At 53.4% G+C, this 18659-nt stretch overlaps 1 protein-coding gene across 3 annotated transcripts in view; it reads right to left on the reverse strand.

The window, feature by feature from the left end:
* DISP3 (dispatched RND transporter family member 3) overlaps positions 1-18659 on the reverse strand; it is a 57252-nt gene that overhangs the window by 5894 nt on the left and 32699 nt on the right. For 2 of the 3 annotated variants that reach the window (XM_032393677.1, XM_032393669.1), the window contains exons 4-17: positions 13848-13984; positions 12812-12946; positions 12352-12512; positions 10894-11033; positions 9805-9953; positions 9438-9599; positions 8433-8594; positions 6288-6401; positions 5329-5465; positions 4106-4290; positions 2104-2234; positions 1855-2027; positions 722-848; positions 42-187 (exon numbers count right to left, since the gene is read on the reverse strand). In XM_032393677.1, coding sequence (XP_032249568.1) covers positions 42-187; positions 722-848; positions 1855-2027; positions 2104-2234; positions 4106-4290; positions 5329-5465; positions 6288-6401; positions 8433-8594; positions 9438-9599; positions 9805-9953; positions 10894-11033; positions 12352-12512; positions 12812-12946; positions 13848-13984 — 2059 coding nt within the window. The remainder of the gene's footprint in view (positions 1-41; positions 188-721; positions 849-1854; positions 2028-2103; positions 2235-4105; positions 4291-5328; positions 5466-6287; positions 6402-8432; positions 8595-9437; positions 9600-9804; positions 9954-10893; positions 11034-12351; positions 12513-12811; positions 12947-13847; positions 13985-18659) is intronic. The other variant, XM_032393688.1, reaches the window with a different exon arrangement.

Below are 18659 nucleotides of genomic sequence, written 5' to 3' on the forward strand. Positions count from 1 at the left end.
TGATCTGGCCACACTGTGAGGCGAGGCCACTGGGAGCTCACCGACTCAAAGGCCATGGAGATCCACTGCACTCGGCCCTCCTTGACACCCAGCGCCCCGTGTGATAGCTGCCCAGGGAGCAGGTTGGGCTCGGGCAGCTCCTTGCATTCCGGATGCAGCATCTGCAGGAAGGAGGAAGTGCTGTAGCCTGCAGGGAGAAGGGGAGACAGGTGGTCGGGCTGGGGACCTGGACAGCACCCCTTCCCCCCATCCCACCTGGGCATGTGTACTCACCCCCCGGTGAGCGGGTGGCAGGGACACAGCCCTGCCCCCAACCTCCCAGCCTTAAAACGTGTCTGCCACCAGTGACAGTGGGCCGTGAGGTAACCTACAGCAGTCATTTGCCACTGGGGTAGAAAAGCACACCCTGGGGCACCCTCAGCAGAGCCCTGGCATGACCTCAGCCGGGTTTATCGGTGTCCAACCCGGCACACTCCGGCAGGTGTGCCCACGCACTGCACACATCCCCACACACGCGCACCTCTGCACCCATCCGTGTTCGCGCACGAGACGGCTCTAGAAGACTCACGCGCCCTCGCCCCAGTGCGGACACAAACTCGAGCTCAGACGCGTGTCTGCAGGACTCATGCCGGGCACGGGTGGCCTCGTGGCTGCCCACCCTGGGAGCAACAGACGGCCTCCCCGGTGTGTCCTCCCTCTGACAAACGGCTCTCCCGCGCACCTGAGGGCAGGCACTGGGCCCCGCCCGGCTTCACCAGCTCCGAGTTCCCCGCGATGGTCTTGCAGAGGTGACACAGGTGCCCAATTTCTTTGAAGAGATCAAAGCTGCTGTCATAGACGACACTGCCCTTTCCCAAGGAGACACAAGTGGGCGCGGGCCGCTCAGTGAGTTGGGAACTCAGTCCCGAGCCCCGCCCCAGGGGAAGAACCTCCACAGCTCCCCGCCACCCGCACAGACATCAGGCTGGAGCCTCTGCATGGTCGCCTGAGGTCCCTGGCCGAGCCTGCTCTGTCCTGCTCCCAGCAGCACCTTCTGCTCCCAACACTGCCCACCCTGCATAGGGTCCCTAGGCTCAGCCCTGCTCTCACTCACACGCTCTCACCTGGGCTTCCTGCTGTCTCTCCCCGCTCCGCACAGCCAAATCTCCGTCCTCCCTCACTGCTTTGTGTCCTCCCCGCCTCCCACCCTCCTCTGAACACCTGGGGGACTCGCTGTCGGGACTGATCCCACAGATCTCTGACTATCCTGGCTCCTGAACTACTTTGGGTCTGGAACCTTGTATACCCAGCCGGACTGACTTCTCAAGGCAGGAGCTCTGACCCTACCACATCCACGGTCCTTCCCACCACATGCTCAGCACCCATTCCGTGCCAGACAGACCTAGCCATGGCTCCAACAATTTCTCTCCCTTCCAACACCCAAGAACCCAGCACGGGGCACAAGCACCTACAGGGGGCGGAGCCCACACAGAGGGGAGGGCCCCGCAGTCAGGCACGCAGCAGGGGCTGTGGGTGCAGGGAGGGGCCTCCTGCAGGAAGAGGACGGTGGGGGGGGCGGAGTTTACACGCTTGTATCTCCCTTAGCTCCATTCTAGCCCCTCATGGTGAAGGGCAACCAGCTCAGGCCCACAATGTACCCAGATTCCTGGGCGATTCTAAGAGCTCAACCCTGATCGCTCCTCAAGAGAAACAGTGCCCTCGAGGGCCTGTGGTGGTCCTGTCTGGGCCTCGTGAGCAGTCAGAGGAACAAGAGGGCGTGGGGGGAGCTGGGCCAGTGGCCATCTGGGCTGGTACTTGTTTGCAGATCTGGTGCGGTCCGGCCCTTTGACATCTGCCCAAAGTGGGCCCACGTACCGGGTCTCCGATGACATGGTTGTCCACCTGCCGCGTGCGGTTGATGCCAATAATGCCAAAGACCACGAAGACCATGGCCCCTGTATCCACCAGCGGCCGCACGGCTGGCTTCCCGCAGCCCGTGTTCACACAGGGGTTGAAGCCGAAGGTGGCCGAGAGGCGGGCCTTGGGCACTGCAGAGGGAGTCACATCTGTATGGGAAGGTGGGGCCCAGCCTCCCGAGGCCCCACTGCAGCCCCCCGCATGTACCTTTCTCACTGGGCACATAGAAGAAGCCTTTGGTCGGGCCGTCGGGGCTGGAGCTAAGCAGGCAGCCAGGAGGGGCTGCACACACACGCCCGTGGAAAGGGGGCTTGTGGGACTGAGCAAAGTACACTTTCCTGTGGAGGCAAAGGAGCCCGGCTGAGGCTGGGAAGGCCAGGAGGAGTCTGGGAGGTGAGGCAAGCATAGCCACGTGCGGCTGGGTACCAGGACTGGAAGAGGGCAGGGACGGACTCGGGAGCCCCCCCAGCACAAGGATTTAGTCTCAGTTTGGGGGCTGGGGTGCGGAGGTCACTTCTGGTCTCCCCGCTGCCGGGACGCGCCACGTGGCCTGCTCAACAGCCTCCTGTTGTGTGTGTGTCTCCCCACCTGGGGCATGAGGGATGGAGACCAGGAGTTTCCAAACTGTCCTCCAGGGGGTGCAAGAGTTCACAGAGGGGCCCCAGGCCAGCCTTGCGGTTCCCTACTCAGAAGCACCCCCACCTTAAGCTGAATAGTTACTGAGCCTCAAGATTCTGTGTGAAGCAAGGGTTCCATGGTTAGCTTGTTCACCACTGGACCTGACATAGCTCAACGTTCTTTCTAGAATGTTCTGAGCTCATCCAGGCAGCCTGATCCCGGTTGCTATTGTGTATGTGCAGAGCAAGCCCAGCCCTGGGCTCAGGGGAGGGTGGGCAGAGGGACCCCCACCCCCTAAGCCAAGGTACCCTCGGCTGGAAGGGCCCAGTGAGCCCATCTTGGTCACCTGCCCCCACCTCCACGCCATGCCTCTGTCCCAAGTGACGTCCAGCCTCTATGGGTGCCCAGCACCCCGAGGTCAGGCTCTGTCAGAGTCAGAGCCCCGCATGTCACCAGCGCAGGGCCCGCACTGTCGCTCTCTAGGCCCAGCACCGCTCCCCCTTCCAGAGCAGAGCACGTGCCCTCATTTGTAACGACACTGTGGCTGACTTGTTAGCTGCTGTCTCCCGCTAGCCAGCCTAAGGGCAGGAGCCACATCTGTCTTATTTACCACCGTATCCCCAGCACCAGCGGGCTGCCGGCACCTAGTCGGCGCCCCATGTTTGTTCAATGAACAACGAAATACAGCCTCAATGGATACATGAATGGGGGGCCCTGGTCAGAACACGGGTGTCCCCAGCTGCTCAGAGCCCCCCTACCCCCCTTGGGAACAGAGTGCTGTCACCGTTAAGTATTTTGGGGCACTTATTACATGCCAGGCACTAGGCAGGGCCCGAGTATGCAGTAGCTAAGTACAACAGTCTCTATCCTGTCTCCTTATGGTCTGGCGGGGCGGGGGAGGGGGTGGCGTTAATTAAAATATTTGCAGAATTAATTATATAGAGAGAGTGAACAGTGCCTTGGAGAGGAGGTGCAGAGCGTACACATCCACTCATTCGGCAAGTGTTCACTGAGCACCCCCTGGGCGCCAGGCCCTGTGCTGGGCGCGAGGGACACAGCGGGGGAAACGGTCAGCGTGCCCACCGCACGATGCTCCCGAGGAACGACAGGTTATAAACCACGGGTCAGAGTGATCCCAGGTGGCGATGGGGGCTGGAAGGGGAGCAGGTGTAGCGCATGGAGAGGGACCGGGCATGGTTCTTCGGGACGGGGAGGGAGTTCCGGTCAGGGACAGCTTCTCCCAAGAGGGGCCATCGGAGTGGACGCCTGAATCCCGGAGAGAAGCCATCACACCTGAGGCGCTCGGGAAGAGCATTCTAGGCAGAGGGAGCAGCAAACGCAAAAGGCCCGAGACGGCGCCTGCTGGGCATGCGGGGGAGGGGCAGCAGCACCAGCGCAAGGCAGGGGGGCGGGGGGGAGCTGGTCACTGGCCCGTCCTCTGCGCCGGCGTCCCCCACTCCCCAGTCCTGGGCCGAGAACTCTCTGAATACATGTGTGCATGTGGACAGGGGCTTCCTAAAGGTGCCTGCTGACATCTCCCGGGGGAGAGGGCTCCGGCTGGGGGAAAGGGGCTTATCTGCGAGGCCGTTACCGCGTGTGCTGCAGCTCGTTGGCGGCCGCGTAGAAGCTGAAGTCAAACTTCCAGCCCCGCTTGGCGTCACAGGCCAAGGTTGTCACCATCCACTTGCGGGAGGGGCTCGCCGGCTGGAGCAGCCCTACTGTAGACATACAAGCGGTCAGCTTCTTGGTGAAGTTACCCAAAGGCGCTCTATACACCTAAGCAGTGGATCGACAGAGACAAGACAGGTGACTCCGGGGGGCTGCCTCGGCCTGGGCCCGGCCTCAGGCTCCGGCCCCTCCCTCCAAGGCAGGTCCCCCACCCTGTCCAAGCCCCCCCACCATGGGGGGGCAGAGGCTCAGGAGGCCTGGGTTCGAGTCTGAAGATGGAGCAAATCCTTCCCTCCCTGGCTGAGCCTCAGTCCTTCCTCCAGCGGGGCATCTACTCTACCCAGGGCCTGAGCTGGGCTCTGAGCGTGCGGCAGCGAGCAAGATGGGCTTGGTCCCTGCCCCCGTGGAGCTGCCAGTCACAATGGCTTTACGGTCTTTTAGGGGCTATGAATGTAATAGGATGATAAGACAGGATAAATGGGCAGGGGAGGAGGAGGGCAGACGAGAAGTGGACCAGCACAGGGCTCTCTGAGGGGATGACATTCATGCTGAGGCATCAGTGACGGGCCTGCTGTGCGTTCCACCAGAAGAAAAGCTTTCTAGGTAGTGGGAACAGCACTGCAAAGACTCAGAGTCAGGAAATGCCTCAGACACCTCACCATTCAGATGGAAATATAAACCCTGAACAAATGAGTTGACACAGGGTGTAACTTGTGATTCAGATGATTCCTGAGAGGGAGACCCTGGAGGCCTGGGGTGGCCCTCAGAGGCTGGAGCAGCTGCTGAGAACAATCACATGACCACCGCCTACTGAGCACTTCCTGTGTCCTACATGCTATGTACTATTACCTCACGTACCTCCTACCCTGGCTGGACTTTACACACCCCATTTCACAGATGAGGAGACTGAGGCTCAGAGGGATTAAGCAATCTGCCCAAAGACACACAGATTATAAATGGCAGAGCCAGGACTCGAACCCAGGTCTGGCTGACTTGGAAGCCCATACTGTCACCACTCTGTAGGTGCCACAGACCTGGCTGGGAGAGGGTCCCCGTCTCCCTCAGAGACCCTGCCTCCCCCTCCCGACGTGGCTCTGAGGGCCCCCCCCGGTACTGGCGGTTCAGGTCATGGCAGCCCAGGCTCACCTGGAAGGAAGGTACCTCCCCGTCCCCGGGGGACACGATCTGCCAAGGGGCGGGTAGGCTGGCGTTGAGGGAGAACCTGTACACAGCAGGGTGGCCTTTACTCTTCACCTTGGATACATACACGGTGCCTGGGGAGTCTGGGAGACAAATGAAGGATGGAGGAGGGGTGGACAGTCCCCTTCCCTAGCTTCCCCTGACCTGGGGCAGCCCACTCTCTGTTCTGTGGACTGAGGAGCTGAGCCCTAACTTGGGCTCCTCTCTAAATGCTGGCACTGTTCCTCTCTATTGGACCGAGCCGATGGCCATGATGGGGGGTGCTGGTGGTGGGCAAGCCGATGGCCGTGATGGGGGGTGCTGGTGGTGGGTGTGGGGATGGGGTGGTGGCACGGATGAAGCGGGAGATGGCAGTGGTCACCAGGATGGGGTGGCAGTGTAAGTGGATGGATTGACCCCAAGTCATGGTGAAGATGTGCCATCTGGGTTAGGGTAGTGGCAGTGCTGCCCGTGATGGGGGGGCGGGGTAAATGGTGGGGCCGGGGCTGCAAATGACAACCGCAGGCACGGAGGGTGACAACAGCCATGGGGTGACAAGGACACACAGAACTGCCCCATGGGGGGCTAATTCCCACACGTGTCCCAGCATCCCACCTCTGATGGAGACCCGGGCAGGGATAAGCCAGCCTCCGGGGCTCAGGATGCCCCTGCCCTCCCCGAGACACACACACAACAGGTTGCTGGGGCGCCAGAGGCCTGGCTGGGGTGGTGGCAGGAGGGGATGCCTACTGTTCTGACTGAGGAGAGCTAGTAGGATAGTGGACGAGGGCCCCAAGTTCACCCCCCAACCCAACCCCTCATCAGTGACTCCAAGAACACAGACTCTTGTTCTCATAGGAACATCCTAGTACTAGGCAGGATCTCCCGAGGCCCTCCCCCCCAGCCAGACCACACTCCCCACTAACCCTGTGGGGTGGCCTCAGGTCGGCTGGCCCAGGGGACCCCCGAGCCCCGCTTCTTCTTCTCCAGGGATGTCCGGATGTTGTTCTGCAGGCTGTGGGGCTTCTCCTGGAACAGACCTACCCCCGTGCCTCATTAGGAGGGCTTCCCTGGCTGAGCCCGGCAGGGGAGGGCAGAGATGGAGAGAGATGGCCACCCTAGGGACACAGGCCTTGGGGCCCTCAGCTTGGGGGAGGGGTGACAGGGGTCTGAAAGAAACTGTATGGAACTGAAAAAAATGCCAAATACTGAATTTGCAGGAATCTGAAGGCAAAAGGAAGGCACCTGTCAGCTCCATTCAAAGGAAGACACTCTGACGCTTTCCCTCCTTGTCCTCGCCATGCCTTAAGTACCTCCTCTGTCAAATGGGGTGACTCCGAACCCCCAGAGGGTGGCGGAAGGACCAAATGGGATGCTGCATCTCATGCATTTAGCTTGTGATAAATGCTCGAGTGGGAACAATTGGGAATGGGACATCATCAACCAGCAGAGATGACAAGAGACTGTCCTGTTTTGCCTCAACCACTGGGATGGATTTTCTGTTTTCTTTTGTTGTTGTTTCATGAGAGAAATTTTACACCTTCAAAGATGCAATCTTCACAATAATTCTCGGAGATCATTATCATTAACCCCATATGACAGAGGAGAAAGCAGAGAGGTTCGGGGAGGTTCTGTGACCCGCAGAGGAAGTGAGAGGCAGAGCCTCATTTGGATCTAGTCTTGGCGGCCCCGAAAGCCCTTTCTGCTGCAACCCCAACAGGTCTCCCTAAGAGCAGTTCAGGGAGCTAAGAGGGGCAAGGGGCGGAGGCTGGACTTGGGCTAGTGTCCTGGCCCTTCTCTGGACAATTCCAGGAGCTTTGGCACCGTCCTGGGTTTTGTCCATCTAGGAACGAGGAGTGGCTTTTTGACTCGCAGTTGGTCCCACAGCAGCAGTGGTAAGGGAATTTAATGTGTAGGCGCGGGCGGGAGAGAGAGGAGCCAGGGATGCGGCCGGGGCTAGATCCAATTTAGGAGGGGCTCTTTGGGCACCTCTCTGAGCTGCAGTCGATTATCATGCATTTGGCTAATGCCATTACCAAGGGGAAGGCCAGGTTAATGTGAACACTGCCCTAATTAAATGAAGGCAATTACAGCAGTCAGCGGATCTTCTCCTAGGAGCTGGAAGCTCCTAGAAGCTTCTCTAACTGACCTGGCAAAGCTGTATGACCTTGGGCCAACCTCCCCTGGCCCCAACCCCGACCTCAGGCTTCCCTCTGTAAAATGAGGGCCTGGATCAGACTACCCCTAAAGCAAGGAGACATCTTCAACTCACCTCCTTGCTCATCCCTGACACCCACTCCCCATCACCAAATCCTATGGATTTCACCTCTTAAAAACCTCTTGACTCCACTGCCACCATAAGCACGCTGGCCCAGGCCCACTGTCTTACGTTCAGATGAAGGCACCAGCCTCCTACCTGGTCTCCCAGCCAGCTTCTACCCTGTCCCTCCCATCTACCTCCACACAGCACCTGGGAGAATCAGTCATGGCCCTTCTCTGCCTAAAATCCTCCAGTAGCCCCCCTGCCAATTAGAATTAAATGCAGACTCCTCACTCCAGTCCTCCAGTCCCTGGCCCAGCATACCTGGCTAGCCTTAGCTCCTGAGACCGACTCTCTCAAACCTGGCCCTGGTTTTGCCCACCTCTGGTGCTTCCCTCTGCCTAGACTTCTTCTCTTCTCTCTCTCTCTCTCTCTCTCAGCCTGGCTAACTCCTTCCCTTTCTTTGAGTCTCAGCTTAGACACTGCCTCTTTCAGGAAGCCTTCCATGATGCTGAGCTCCCCAGGCTCCCTGTTCTTCCTCCATCACAGCACAGATCTACTATTCCAATGCTGGCCCCTAGCAAGCAAATGAACTCCCTGAGCTCAGGAAGCCTGTCCTGCCCACTACGGTTTCCCCAGCACCCGGGAAATACCGGTTTCAGGAAATGGGGAAACACTCAGGCTCAGATGTGGAGTGATTTGCTGAGGTCGCACAGTGACCTGGACCTTGCATCTCGCAGGCCAACAGTCTTTGAGACCTGAACTCCGAAGAGAGCAGGGAGCCACAGGGGACACCCGACTGAACTCTTACCTGAGCAGGTGATGCAGGATATGCCCTCAGCGCTCAGGTTGTACTTGAGGTCCAGCAGCACCTGGATGTTGGTATCGGGCCGGAAGAGCAGAGGGGCCCGGCTGGCGGGGCGGAGCCGGCTGGCAAAGACCAGGGACAGGATGAGGACGGAGACAAAGAGCCCTGCCAAGAAAGGAGGCACACTAGGCGGGGCCGGGGGCCAGGGCCTGGGGCCTGGGGGGGTCCTCACAGCCCTGGGGAAGAGCTGCTCCCTTTATGGGGGAGCAGTGTGGGACGGGGTCCCCGGGGAGCTGGCAGAGTTGTGGCACGCCAGCCTGTGGGTGAAGCTGGTCAGGGATTGGTCCTCTGGGGGTCGGGGTTGGATGTTATTCGTGTCACCTGGGGGGCAGGTGACAAGCTTGCATTCTTGGACAAGAACCAGCCACCATCTTAGAGCACCTAACAGTTTCTGAGGAGCTGGCACGTCCACTCGATTACAAACAACTCTAAATACTGTCAGTGACTATAACTATAATAGCATTCAGCATTTATTGAGCACTTACTGCATGCCACACACCGGGCTGAGTTCATTCCTTGCACCGTGGCTTGCCCTCCGACTGCCCTATTGGATACATACTATTCTTATCCTCAGGAACAGGATAGGAAACTGAGGCTCAGACTAACCGACAAACCCAAGGTTACCCAGCCAGTACATGGTAGAATTAGGATTCCAACCTGGCCAAGCTGGTCTGACTCCAGAGCCCAAGCATTAAGTGCTCTGCTCTACCACCCGGTGTGGTGACGGGCACAGTAGGTGCTCCATAAACCACAGTTATGGGGGGACCAGCTCCATTCTACATGGGAAGGGGGTGACGCCCAGAGAGTGAGACGCCAGCCCAGGGTCATGTGCAGGAGGGGGCTGGGCTCCCAGGGCCGATACGTCCTTTGGGGAGTCTATCCTCCATGCCTCGGGCACTGAGGAAAAGCTGCAAGTCAGAGGGGAAAGAGGGTGGAGACCCCACTTACCCACGATCACCCAGCGGCTCTTGACAGCGGACCACAGGGCCCAGTGGTGCAGCATCTCCTGCAGCTGGGCAATGAGCTGGCCCCTGCTGCCCCGGTCGGGGGGTGGCTGGAGGCTCTCGGGGGGCACAGACACCAGGGACACGTCTCCCAGCTCCAGCGACACTGCCAGGGCAGAGCAGCGGCTCATCAGAGGTCAAAGCCCACTCTGGTCCCTGTCCTCTCCAGGGAAGCCCAAGTGCTTGATGAGGATCCCCGATGGCCATCAGGACCAGCCTGTCCTCACACCATCTCATCAAAGGTGACCTCCCTGGCAGACGCAGGCCCGGGTCTCGCCAGGGTCAGCAGGGCAGGCCGGCGCCAAACTTACCTGGCTCCTCCTCAACGTTCAGCAAGGGGATGTCATCGTCCAGGTAGGGCATGGGGCCCTGGGCAGGGCTGCCCCCAGGCCGCTCAGGAGTGGCGAACACGTCCCCGGGAAAGTGCAGGGAGCTCTTGCGGCCACACTTCTGGTGGCAGCTGTGGGGAGAGTGGGGGCGAGGGGTGAGCCCCGAGGGCCCCGGGTGCACAGGGAGGGTACCAGCCACCGTATGAGCCCTGGCATCACACTGCTGTGGACGTTTCCTGGAGGACATTCACCATAGACTCCCAGGAGCCTGTTGCCTGATTCCTTTCCAGGGCCATCTCCCCAGCCAACCCCCCGCCCCCGGACCCTCGGTACCATTCTTCCTCTGGGAAGACAAAGGATGACGGCAACCATGACCCAGGGAGAGGGTCCCCTGCGCTGGTGTGCCCCGCCCCAAGCCCAGAGCCCCTGTCATTCTGAGTACCCAAGCCCAGCCAGCCACCCAGGCCTGACTCCATGTGGTCACCATCCCTCCCTCCCCCCTTCCCCGACCACCCAGCCCGCGAGACCCCAACACTTTGACCTCTGGCACCACCTGTGGGCCGACCCATCCAACTCTGCACACAGCTCACTATGTCTAAATATGGTTACTCCACCAAAAACCCGAGAAGCATTTAACATGGTGGCTGGCATGGGGGGGCTGGTCAGACCACTGGGTTTAAATCTCAGCTCTGCTGCCTACTGAACGGGTGACCTTGAAAATGTCGCCCACCCTCCCCCAGCCCTTGTTTTTCGTCAGTAAAATGGGCGAAACAAGGGAACCCAGTTCCGAGGGTGCTGGGGGGGGGGAATAAGGTCTTGTATAAAGGCGCTTTGCCCACTTCCTGGCACGGAGTAGATGCTCCCAGATGGTAACTCCCCGGCAGGATTCTCTTCTCCCTCCTCGGTCCCACAGGAGTGCCCAGCATAGAACTGGGCACACTGAAGGTGCTCAATAAAGGATCCCACAGCTTTTAGAAGAGAGGGTGGGGCGCTGAGCGGCCCTAGAGGACGTGTTACGGGCATTTGGTGAGAGGAGGACACGGCCCCCCCCCACCTCTGCCGGCCGCTCACCTGGTCCGGCAGGCGTTCTCTAGGGGTGCCATGTAAAGGCTCCAGATGCCCAGGGCGGCTGGCATGGTGAACAGCACAGCCAGCCAGCAGCAGGACACGATGAGGGACATGAACAGGCCAAAGTCGTGGACGGCCGGGATCTGGCAATGGAGAGGTACAGGTGGGCTGTGAGGCCGCTCAGGCCCGGAGTCCAGGGAGCCTGGACCTCTGTAGCCAAAGGCACTCAAGACCCCAGACCACTCCCAGAATGGGGAGGGGGTGGTGAGGAGGCCCAGGCTGCCAGGAGGACATCAGAAGGCGAGGGCTGGCAGAAGGGGGCACAGCAGGGGAGGAAGAGTCCCACCTCTGGGGCAGAGGCTCAGGTCCACACTGCAGCCCCCTGCCTACGGTGATGCCTAGCACGGAGCAAGCACTCACTAACGGTCATTACCCAAGCGCCTAGGGGGTCAGAGGAAGACAGCCTGTTAGACCAGGCCACATGTGAGTGAGGGTAAGGGAGAGAGTGCTCACATGTGCACCTGGGGCTGGGGAGCCATGGGGGGTGCTCTGGGGTGTCCCAGGGACCCGCATAGGGATGTGGCAGTTGAAGGAAACTGTAACCAACAGCACACAGGTCTTCGCTGTTTGTGAAAAACTTTGACAACCAGCTCATTTCAGTCCCTGAATAATCCACACAGGAGGCGAGTGAGGCTCAGAGGTCTTAAGGTCACACGGCCAGTCACAAAGGGGACCTAGAACCTAGCTCTGCCTGTTTTCTGGACACAGTTCTCTACCAAGGCCCAAATAATCCCAAAGCATCTAGTGGTTTCTAGATGGGATACTTGGCCCAGGTCATTAAATGTTTCGAAGGCTTGGGTGGGCTCACTGCCTTTCGGGTTCTGTTGGCACCAAGGACCTGGCCCAAACTCAGATAACTCAGATCCTTCTCCTGAGCTCAACTCAGGGGCCTGAAGGAGCATGGGGTCAGTGAGAGGGATGTCGATGAGAAGGATGACAATGTAGGGTGAAGCTGGCTGGTGGGTGGGAAGAGCTCTGGACTGGGGGTCAGCGGACTTGGTCAGGCTCACCACTTACCAGCTGTGTGAACTTGAGGAGGTCACTTTACCTCTCTGGGCCTCAGTTTCAGTATTAGGAAAATAGGGATGTAATTGTACCTCTGTCATATGTCTTGAAAACTAAACGTGGAAGAGCTTTGGGAATTGCCACACACCCTTCAGGGCAGAGGTTGGTTTACTATTAATGAGCATTAATAATAAATACTATTTGTATTTTCATGATTTTCCCATTTGTTAAGTTCTGGTAATGACGACCAGTAGCAAGAACGGAGTCTAGGGACGTGGCAGGTGCCTTGAGGCAAACGCTGTGTGGCTGCAAGAGAAGGGGTGAGTGGGAGGAGCAGAGCCCAGGGACCATGGGAGGAACGGGGAGGCCGGGCCAGGGACAAAGGCAGTCTCTCACCTGGGAGAAAACATTAGCTGCGTAGGCAGCGGCCGTGGTCAGGGATGTGAAGAACGTGGCCTTGCCTGCCGTCTGGATGGTGTGGATCATCCGCAGCTGGGGGTCCTCCAGGTGGGTGGCCTGGCGGTAGGTGTTGATGAACACAAAGACATCGTCCACACCTGTGGGCGGGAGCCCCGGGCCAGCAGGGGCAGGCTCAGGATCATGTTGCTATCTCCAGAATCAGACCCACGCTGGGCCTACACTAACCCAGAGTGGCCCCCTGAGAGGTCAGGCTCCAGGGGATTCCTGCTTCTCAGCCTGGAGTTTGGAAAGACCCATCCGACTTTGGCTCTACCCACCAAGAATCCAAGCCCCACCCTCCATGCTCCCTGGCCCTACCCCTTCCCCAGAATGAGGCCCCTATTCCAAATCTTCACCTCCTTTCCACCCTTCCCACCATGCCACAGAGGCAACTCACCGATGCCCACTATCACAAAGGCAGCCACGCCATTGAGGATGCCCAGGTACTGGATACCAAAGACCACATGGTACAAGAAGAGTGCCACCAGGCAGCTGAGGCCAATGCTGGCAATCCCGAAAAAGGACAGGAACACTGGGCAGGGCAAGAGGCACATGGGATAGAGTGGGAGGGCCCAGCAGAACACACACCCTTCAGGGACACAGCTGGATCCTGCCTCACACCCCATGTCCCCACAGAGTGCCCTTCACCACCCTGGGTGTGCCCTGAACAGTTCTCATGCCCAGAGAGAAGGGGCCAGGCAGGAGGCCAGAGTGGCAGAGGGAGCCATCTGAGTGGGTGGTTCACAGACCCTCATCTTCATAGAACTGACCTCGGTTGCTAGTAGGGAATTATTATATGTTTAACATCTGTCACCCCAGTAGACTAGAGGTTCCATGGGGGTAGTAAACGTGTCTATGATATTCTTCACTGGATCTCTGGCACCTCAGAGCATCCGACACATAGTCAGTGCCCAATTAATATTTGTTATGTGGATGAATGAATGAATGTCTTTTCTATTTTTGAAGGTCTGGCTAATCTGTCGTTCGCTTGGGCAATAGAGAGTACCTACTGTATATGCAGAAAGCAGCAGCCAGGGTACGTGGGAAGGTGGCAGTGTTACAGTGAACTGAGGGACAAAAGGGCAGCTGGGGACTATAAAACAGGCTACAGAATAATCCATAAAGGAGGGTCCGATACTCCAGACTCCCCAAAACAAAATTTTTAGCAAGGAAATGATGGTCAAAGGGCACAAGGTTAACCATGTGAGGTCCCGGGAGTGGGGGCCCTCAGGTATGGCCCGAGCTGTGTCTGGACCACAGTGCCCCTGCCTGGGGTTGAAAGGTGACCTCTGAGCATCCCACCCCACCAGCTCTGACATGGCAGATTCAAGATGATTTCTGGCATTCTGGAGAAGGCAGACTTTGGTGGAACAAGAGCACGTGGGGTGGGGAGAGGGGAGCTGGCTCCTGCTGGGCCTTCTGAGGAAGCCTACCTGAGCAGGAGGTGAGAATGTAGACGAGGGCCGCGATGCAGCTGCTGCTGATGAAGGCCAGGAGCATGTCGTTGTTGAAGGTCCTGCGCACCTCGTAATCAAAGAGGTCTGTCCCCCCGTATAGAACCTGGACTTTGCTGGTGGGGGGTGGAGAAGAAAGACAGAAGTGGTTTGCAGATGGCTGTTGACACTTGGAGGACCAGGAGATATCCACCTCCACAGTGGCTCTTTACCTTGGCTATACGTTGAGTCACCTGGGGGCTTCCAAAAATCCTGATGTCCAGGCCAGACTCTAGACAAATTAAACCACAATTTCTGGGGTGGGGCTGAGTCATCAGTGTTTAAAAATCTCCCAGGTGATTCAAATGTACGGCCAAGGTTGAGACCATACTCAACACAGATAATAATCAATCACAGTCAAATCCTATGCCACCTCCCAATTCTCAATATTTGCTGCAAAATTCTAAATTCAAACCAGCTTCCATATATGCAGTTTTACATGGCTATTCAGTGTGCAGGTGACACAAGCTATTCTTTTTTTTTTTTTTAAAGATTTTATTTATTTGTCAGAGAGAGAGAGCACAAGCAGGGGGAGTGGCAGGCAGAGCAGGCAGAGGGAGAAGCAGGCTCCCTGCTGAGCAAGGAGCCCAACATGGGACTTGATCCCAGTACCCTGGGATCATGACCTGAGCCGAAGGCAGATGCCCAACCGACTGAGCCACCCAGGCGTCCCACAGGCTATTCTTAGTAATAACAAAAACATAACCAGCTGGTCACATTGAGTTTTAAAATACAAATCTGCTTCTGGCCATGATGGAGTGATAAGATCAAATCTAGATCTACCCTCCCCATGAAATTAACAACAACAAAAAAGAGAAAATATATAAAGCAAGACTCTGGACATGAGATAACACAGGATGATAGTACCTGAGAGACGAGAATCAAAATGGGTCCTATGGTTATCCTGACTTACCACCTTGAGAGTTGCTGGGCCCCAGTGCAGCCTAATATATGGGCTAGTGGGCTCCCTAAAGGAGGGTGCAACTTTCCCAAACTTGATGGAAACTATAAACCTGCTGATTCAAGAAGCTCAAGCAACTAACTCCAAGTACAAAACAACAACAACAACAACAACAACAAACCCCCAAAACCATGAATGAAACAACAACAAAGCACATCATAATCAAATTGCTCAAAACCAGTGACCAAAAGAAAGTCTTAAAAGCAGCCTGAGGAAAAAGATGCATCACACGCTGAAGAACAAAAATAAGGATGACATCTCATCAGAAACAGTGCAAGTGAGAGGACAATGGAGCAGTACATTTTACCTACTGGGAAAACAGTTGACCCAGAATTCTATACCCAGCAAAACTATATTTCAAAAGCAAAGGCAAAATGAAGACCTTTTCAAATACACAAAAGCAGAAAGAATTCATCTCCAGTACCCCTGCACTATAAGAAATGTTAAAGGAAGTCCTTCAGGTACAAAGAGAAGGATAACAGATGGAAACATGGATCTATACAAAGGAATAAGAAGGACTGCAAATAGTAATGGCATGAACAAATATATAAATTTTTCTTATTACTCATTAAGTCTCTTTATAATTGACCATTTAAGCAAAAATAATAATATAGTGTGGTATTTATAACGTGTATGAAAATAAAACACATGACAACAATAACATAAAGGCCAGGAAGAAAGAAATGGTAGTATACCACTGTAAGGGTCTCACACTATACACAAGGTGGTATAACATCATCTGAAGGTATGCTGTGATAATCTAAGGTTGCATACTTTAAGCCCTAAACCAAGCACTAAAATAAATAAAAAGTTATGGCTAAAAGGCTAACGAAGGAAATAAAACATAATAATAAAAAATACTGAATTAGTTCAAAAGAAGGCAAAAGAGAGGAAAAGGGGAACAAAGAATATATGATAAGTAGAATAAAATAAGATAGGCTTAAGCCTAACCATATTAATAACTGCATTACCTATAATTGTCTAAACACCCCAATTAAAAGGCAGAGACAGTCAGACTAGCTTTTAAAAAAATCAAAACCTAGTGGCCTACAAGAAACGCATTTTATGATTTTTTTGAAGATATTTATTTATTTAAGTAGTCTCTACACCCCATGTAGGTCTTGAACTCACGACCCTGGGATCAAGAGTCGCATGCTCCTCTGAAACCCACTTTAAATATAGACACAAATAGGTTAAAATCAAAAGGATAGAAAAAGATGTGCCATGCTAACTCAAATTAAAAGAAAGCAAGAATGGTTACATTAATAACAAACTAAGTAAACTTCAGAGCAAAGAATATTACTAGGGATAAAGAAGACAATTTCAAAATGATAAAGGGTTCAATTAATCCAGACAACACAATCAACCAATTTGACCTAATTGATATTTATTAAGCACCCCACCCAGCAATAGCAGAATATGTATTCTTCTTAAGGGCACAAGGGAACATTTAGCTAGACAGACCACAATCTGGATCATAAAACAAGACCCAATAAATTTAAAAGGACTAAAGTCATACAAAGTATGCTCTCTGACCACAAAAGAATTAAATTAAAAATCATCTACAAAATGATATCTGGAAAATTACCAAATATTTGGAATCTAAATAATATACTTTTAAATAACACATGGGTCCAAAAAAGAGATCAGAAGAGAAAATAGAAAGTATTTTGAGATGCACCTGGGTGGCTCAGTCGGTTAAGTGCCTTTAGGCTCAAGTTATGATCCCAGAGTCCCGGGATCAAGCCCCGAGTCAGGCTCCCTGCTTCTCGTTCTTCCTCTCCTTCTACCCCCCCCCCCCGACTCTGTGTTCTCTCTCTCTGTCTCAAATAAATAAAATCCTTAAAAAAAAGTATTTTGAATTGAATAAAAATGAAAACACAACATATGAAAATTTGTGGGATGTACTAAAACAGTACCAAAAGGGAATTTTATAGCAATAAATACCTATATTGGAAAAGAAGAAAGGTTTCAAATTAATGAGCTCAGCTTCTAGTTCAAAAAGTATAAGAGAAAATTACATGTAAAGTAGGTAGACAAAAGGAAATAATGAAGATCAGAGAAGAAGTTAATGAAAAACAAAACAAAACCAACAGAAAAAAAAAATCAAAGAAACCTAAAGCTAGGTCTTTGAGAAGAACAGTAAAATTGACAAGCCTCTAACCAGACTGATCATGAAAAAAGAGAGAAGATACATATGAAAGAGGTGACATCACTAGTTTCTACAGATATTTAAAAGATAATAAGGGAATATTATGAATCACTTTATACCAACAAATTTGACAATTTAAATGAAATGGACAAATTTCATGAAAGACTCAAAAACTACCAAAGCTCATGCAAGAAGAAATAGATAATGCTAATCGCCCCATATTTTTTAAATGAATTTTTAAAAAATTGAAATAGCAGGGGCGCCTGGGTGGCTCAGTCAGTTGGGCGGCTGCCTTCGGCTCAGGTCATGATCCCTGGGTCCTGGGATCGAGCCCCGCGTCCAGCTCCCTGCTCGGTGGAGAGCCTGCTTCTCCCTCTCTCTCTGCCTGCCTCTCTGCCTACTTGTGCTTTCTCTTTCTGTGTCAAATAAATAAATAAAATCTCTAAAAAAAAAATTGAAATAGCCCTGTGTGTGTGTATTTTTTAAGTGTGCAAAAAAAGAAATAGATACAGAGTCCAGAAATAAACCCACATATATATGGACAATAGATTTTTGTCCTAGGTGCAAAGGCAATCTTTGTTGAAGGGATAATCTTTTCAACAGATATGCTGGAACAATTAGATATCTGTATAAAAATATGTGGCATGTCCATACACTGGATTACTGCTCAGCATCTAAAAATAATAAACTATCGATACCTGCAACAACATGGATATAACTTAAAATAATTAGGCTGAAAGAGGTCAACTAAATGAGTGCATACTATATGATGCCATGGATATTAAATTCTAGAAAATGAAAACCAGTATATAGTGATAGAAAACAGAAAGTGGTGCCTGAGGTAGGGGTGGACAGACAAGAAAGGGCAGAATACAGTGATTAGCCAGGGTATAGGAGGAAACTTTTGGGGGAGATGGACAGGTTCATCATCTGATTATGGTAAAGGTTTTATGGTATATACATGTGTCAAAACTAATCAAGCTGTAAATTTCAAGTATGTGCAGTTGGCTGTATGTCAATTATATCTCAATAAAGCTGTTTTAAAAAACCAAATGGAACATTTAAAAGCCAAGTAGAAAAGATCTTTGGATTATCTACTTTGTTGAACTAAATAGGTTAATTGATCTTTCATTAGAGTAGAACACTGAAAGTTCAAGCAACTGTTTATTAATTAATTAACTCATTCATTTGTATACCATTTATAGAGTGCCTTTGAAGTTCTAGGTCCTATCTTAGTTGCTGGCTATAAAAAGACACAGGCCCAAACTTTTACTCTCAGGTATAAAGGAATAGCTCATGGGAGACAATATTCTTGCCAAGAACTACAAAAAGTCAGATAAAATTCAGAAGTCATCTATTTAATGACAGTAGAGAGTTCCTAAAGTAATGAGAAGTAGAGGAACTCCAGAAAGACTCTGGAAAGAGAAGAACCTAGGAAAAGTAAGTTGCCCTTCTACAGCTGTTTTCATCCTGGAGGCATCTGCTGATTCTGAACACAGGCAGAAGGCTGAAAATCAAGGCTAGGAGTCAGATGAATTAGCATAGTTTGGGGCAGAAACTTGTAGACCAGCAGAGTATATGGTCAGTTTCTCCCTCAGTACTTGTGCTGGGTAGTGGAGCTGCATGAAGCATTAGGCTG

This window comes from Phoca vitulina, unplaced genomic scaffold, assembly GCF_004348235.1.
Source record: "Phoca vitulina isolate PV1807 unplaced genomic scaffold, GSC_HSeal_1.0 scaffold2, whole genome shotgun sequence".
NCBI classification, from domain to species: domain Eukaryota; kingdom Metazoa; phylum Chordata; class Mammalia; order Carnivora; family Phocidae; genus Phoca; species Phoca vitulina.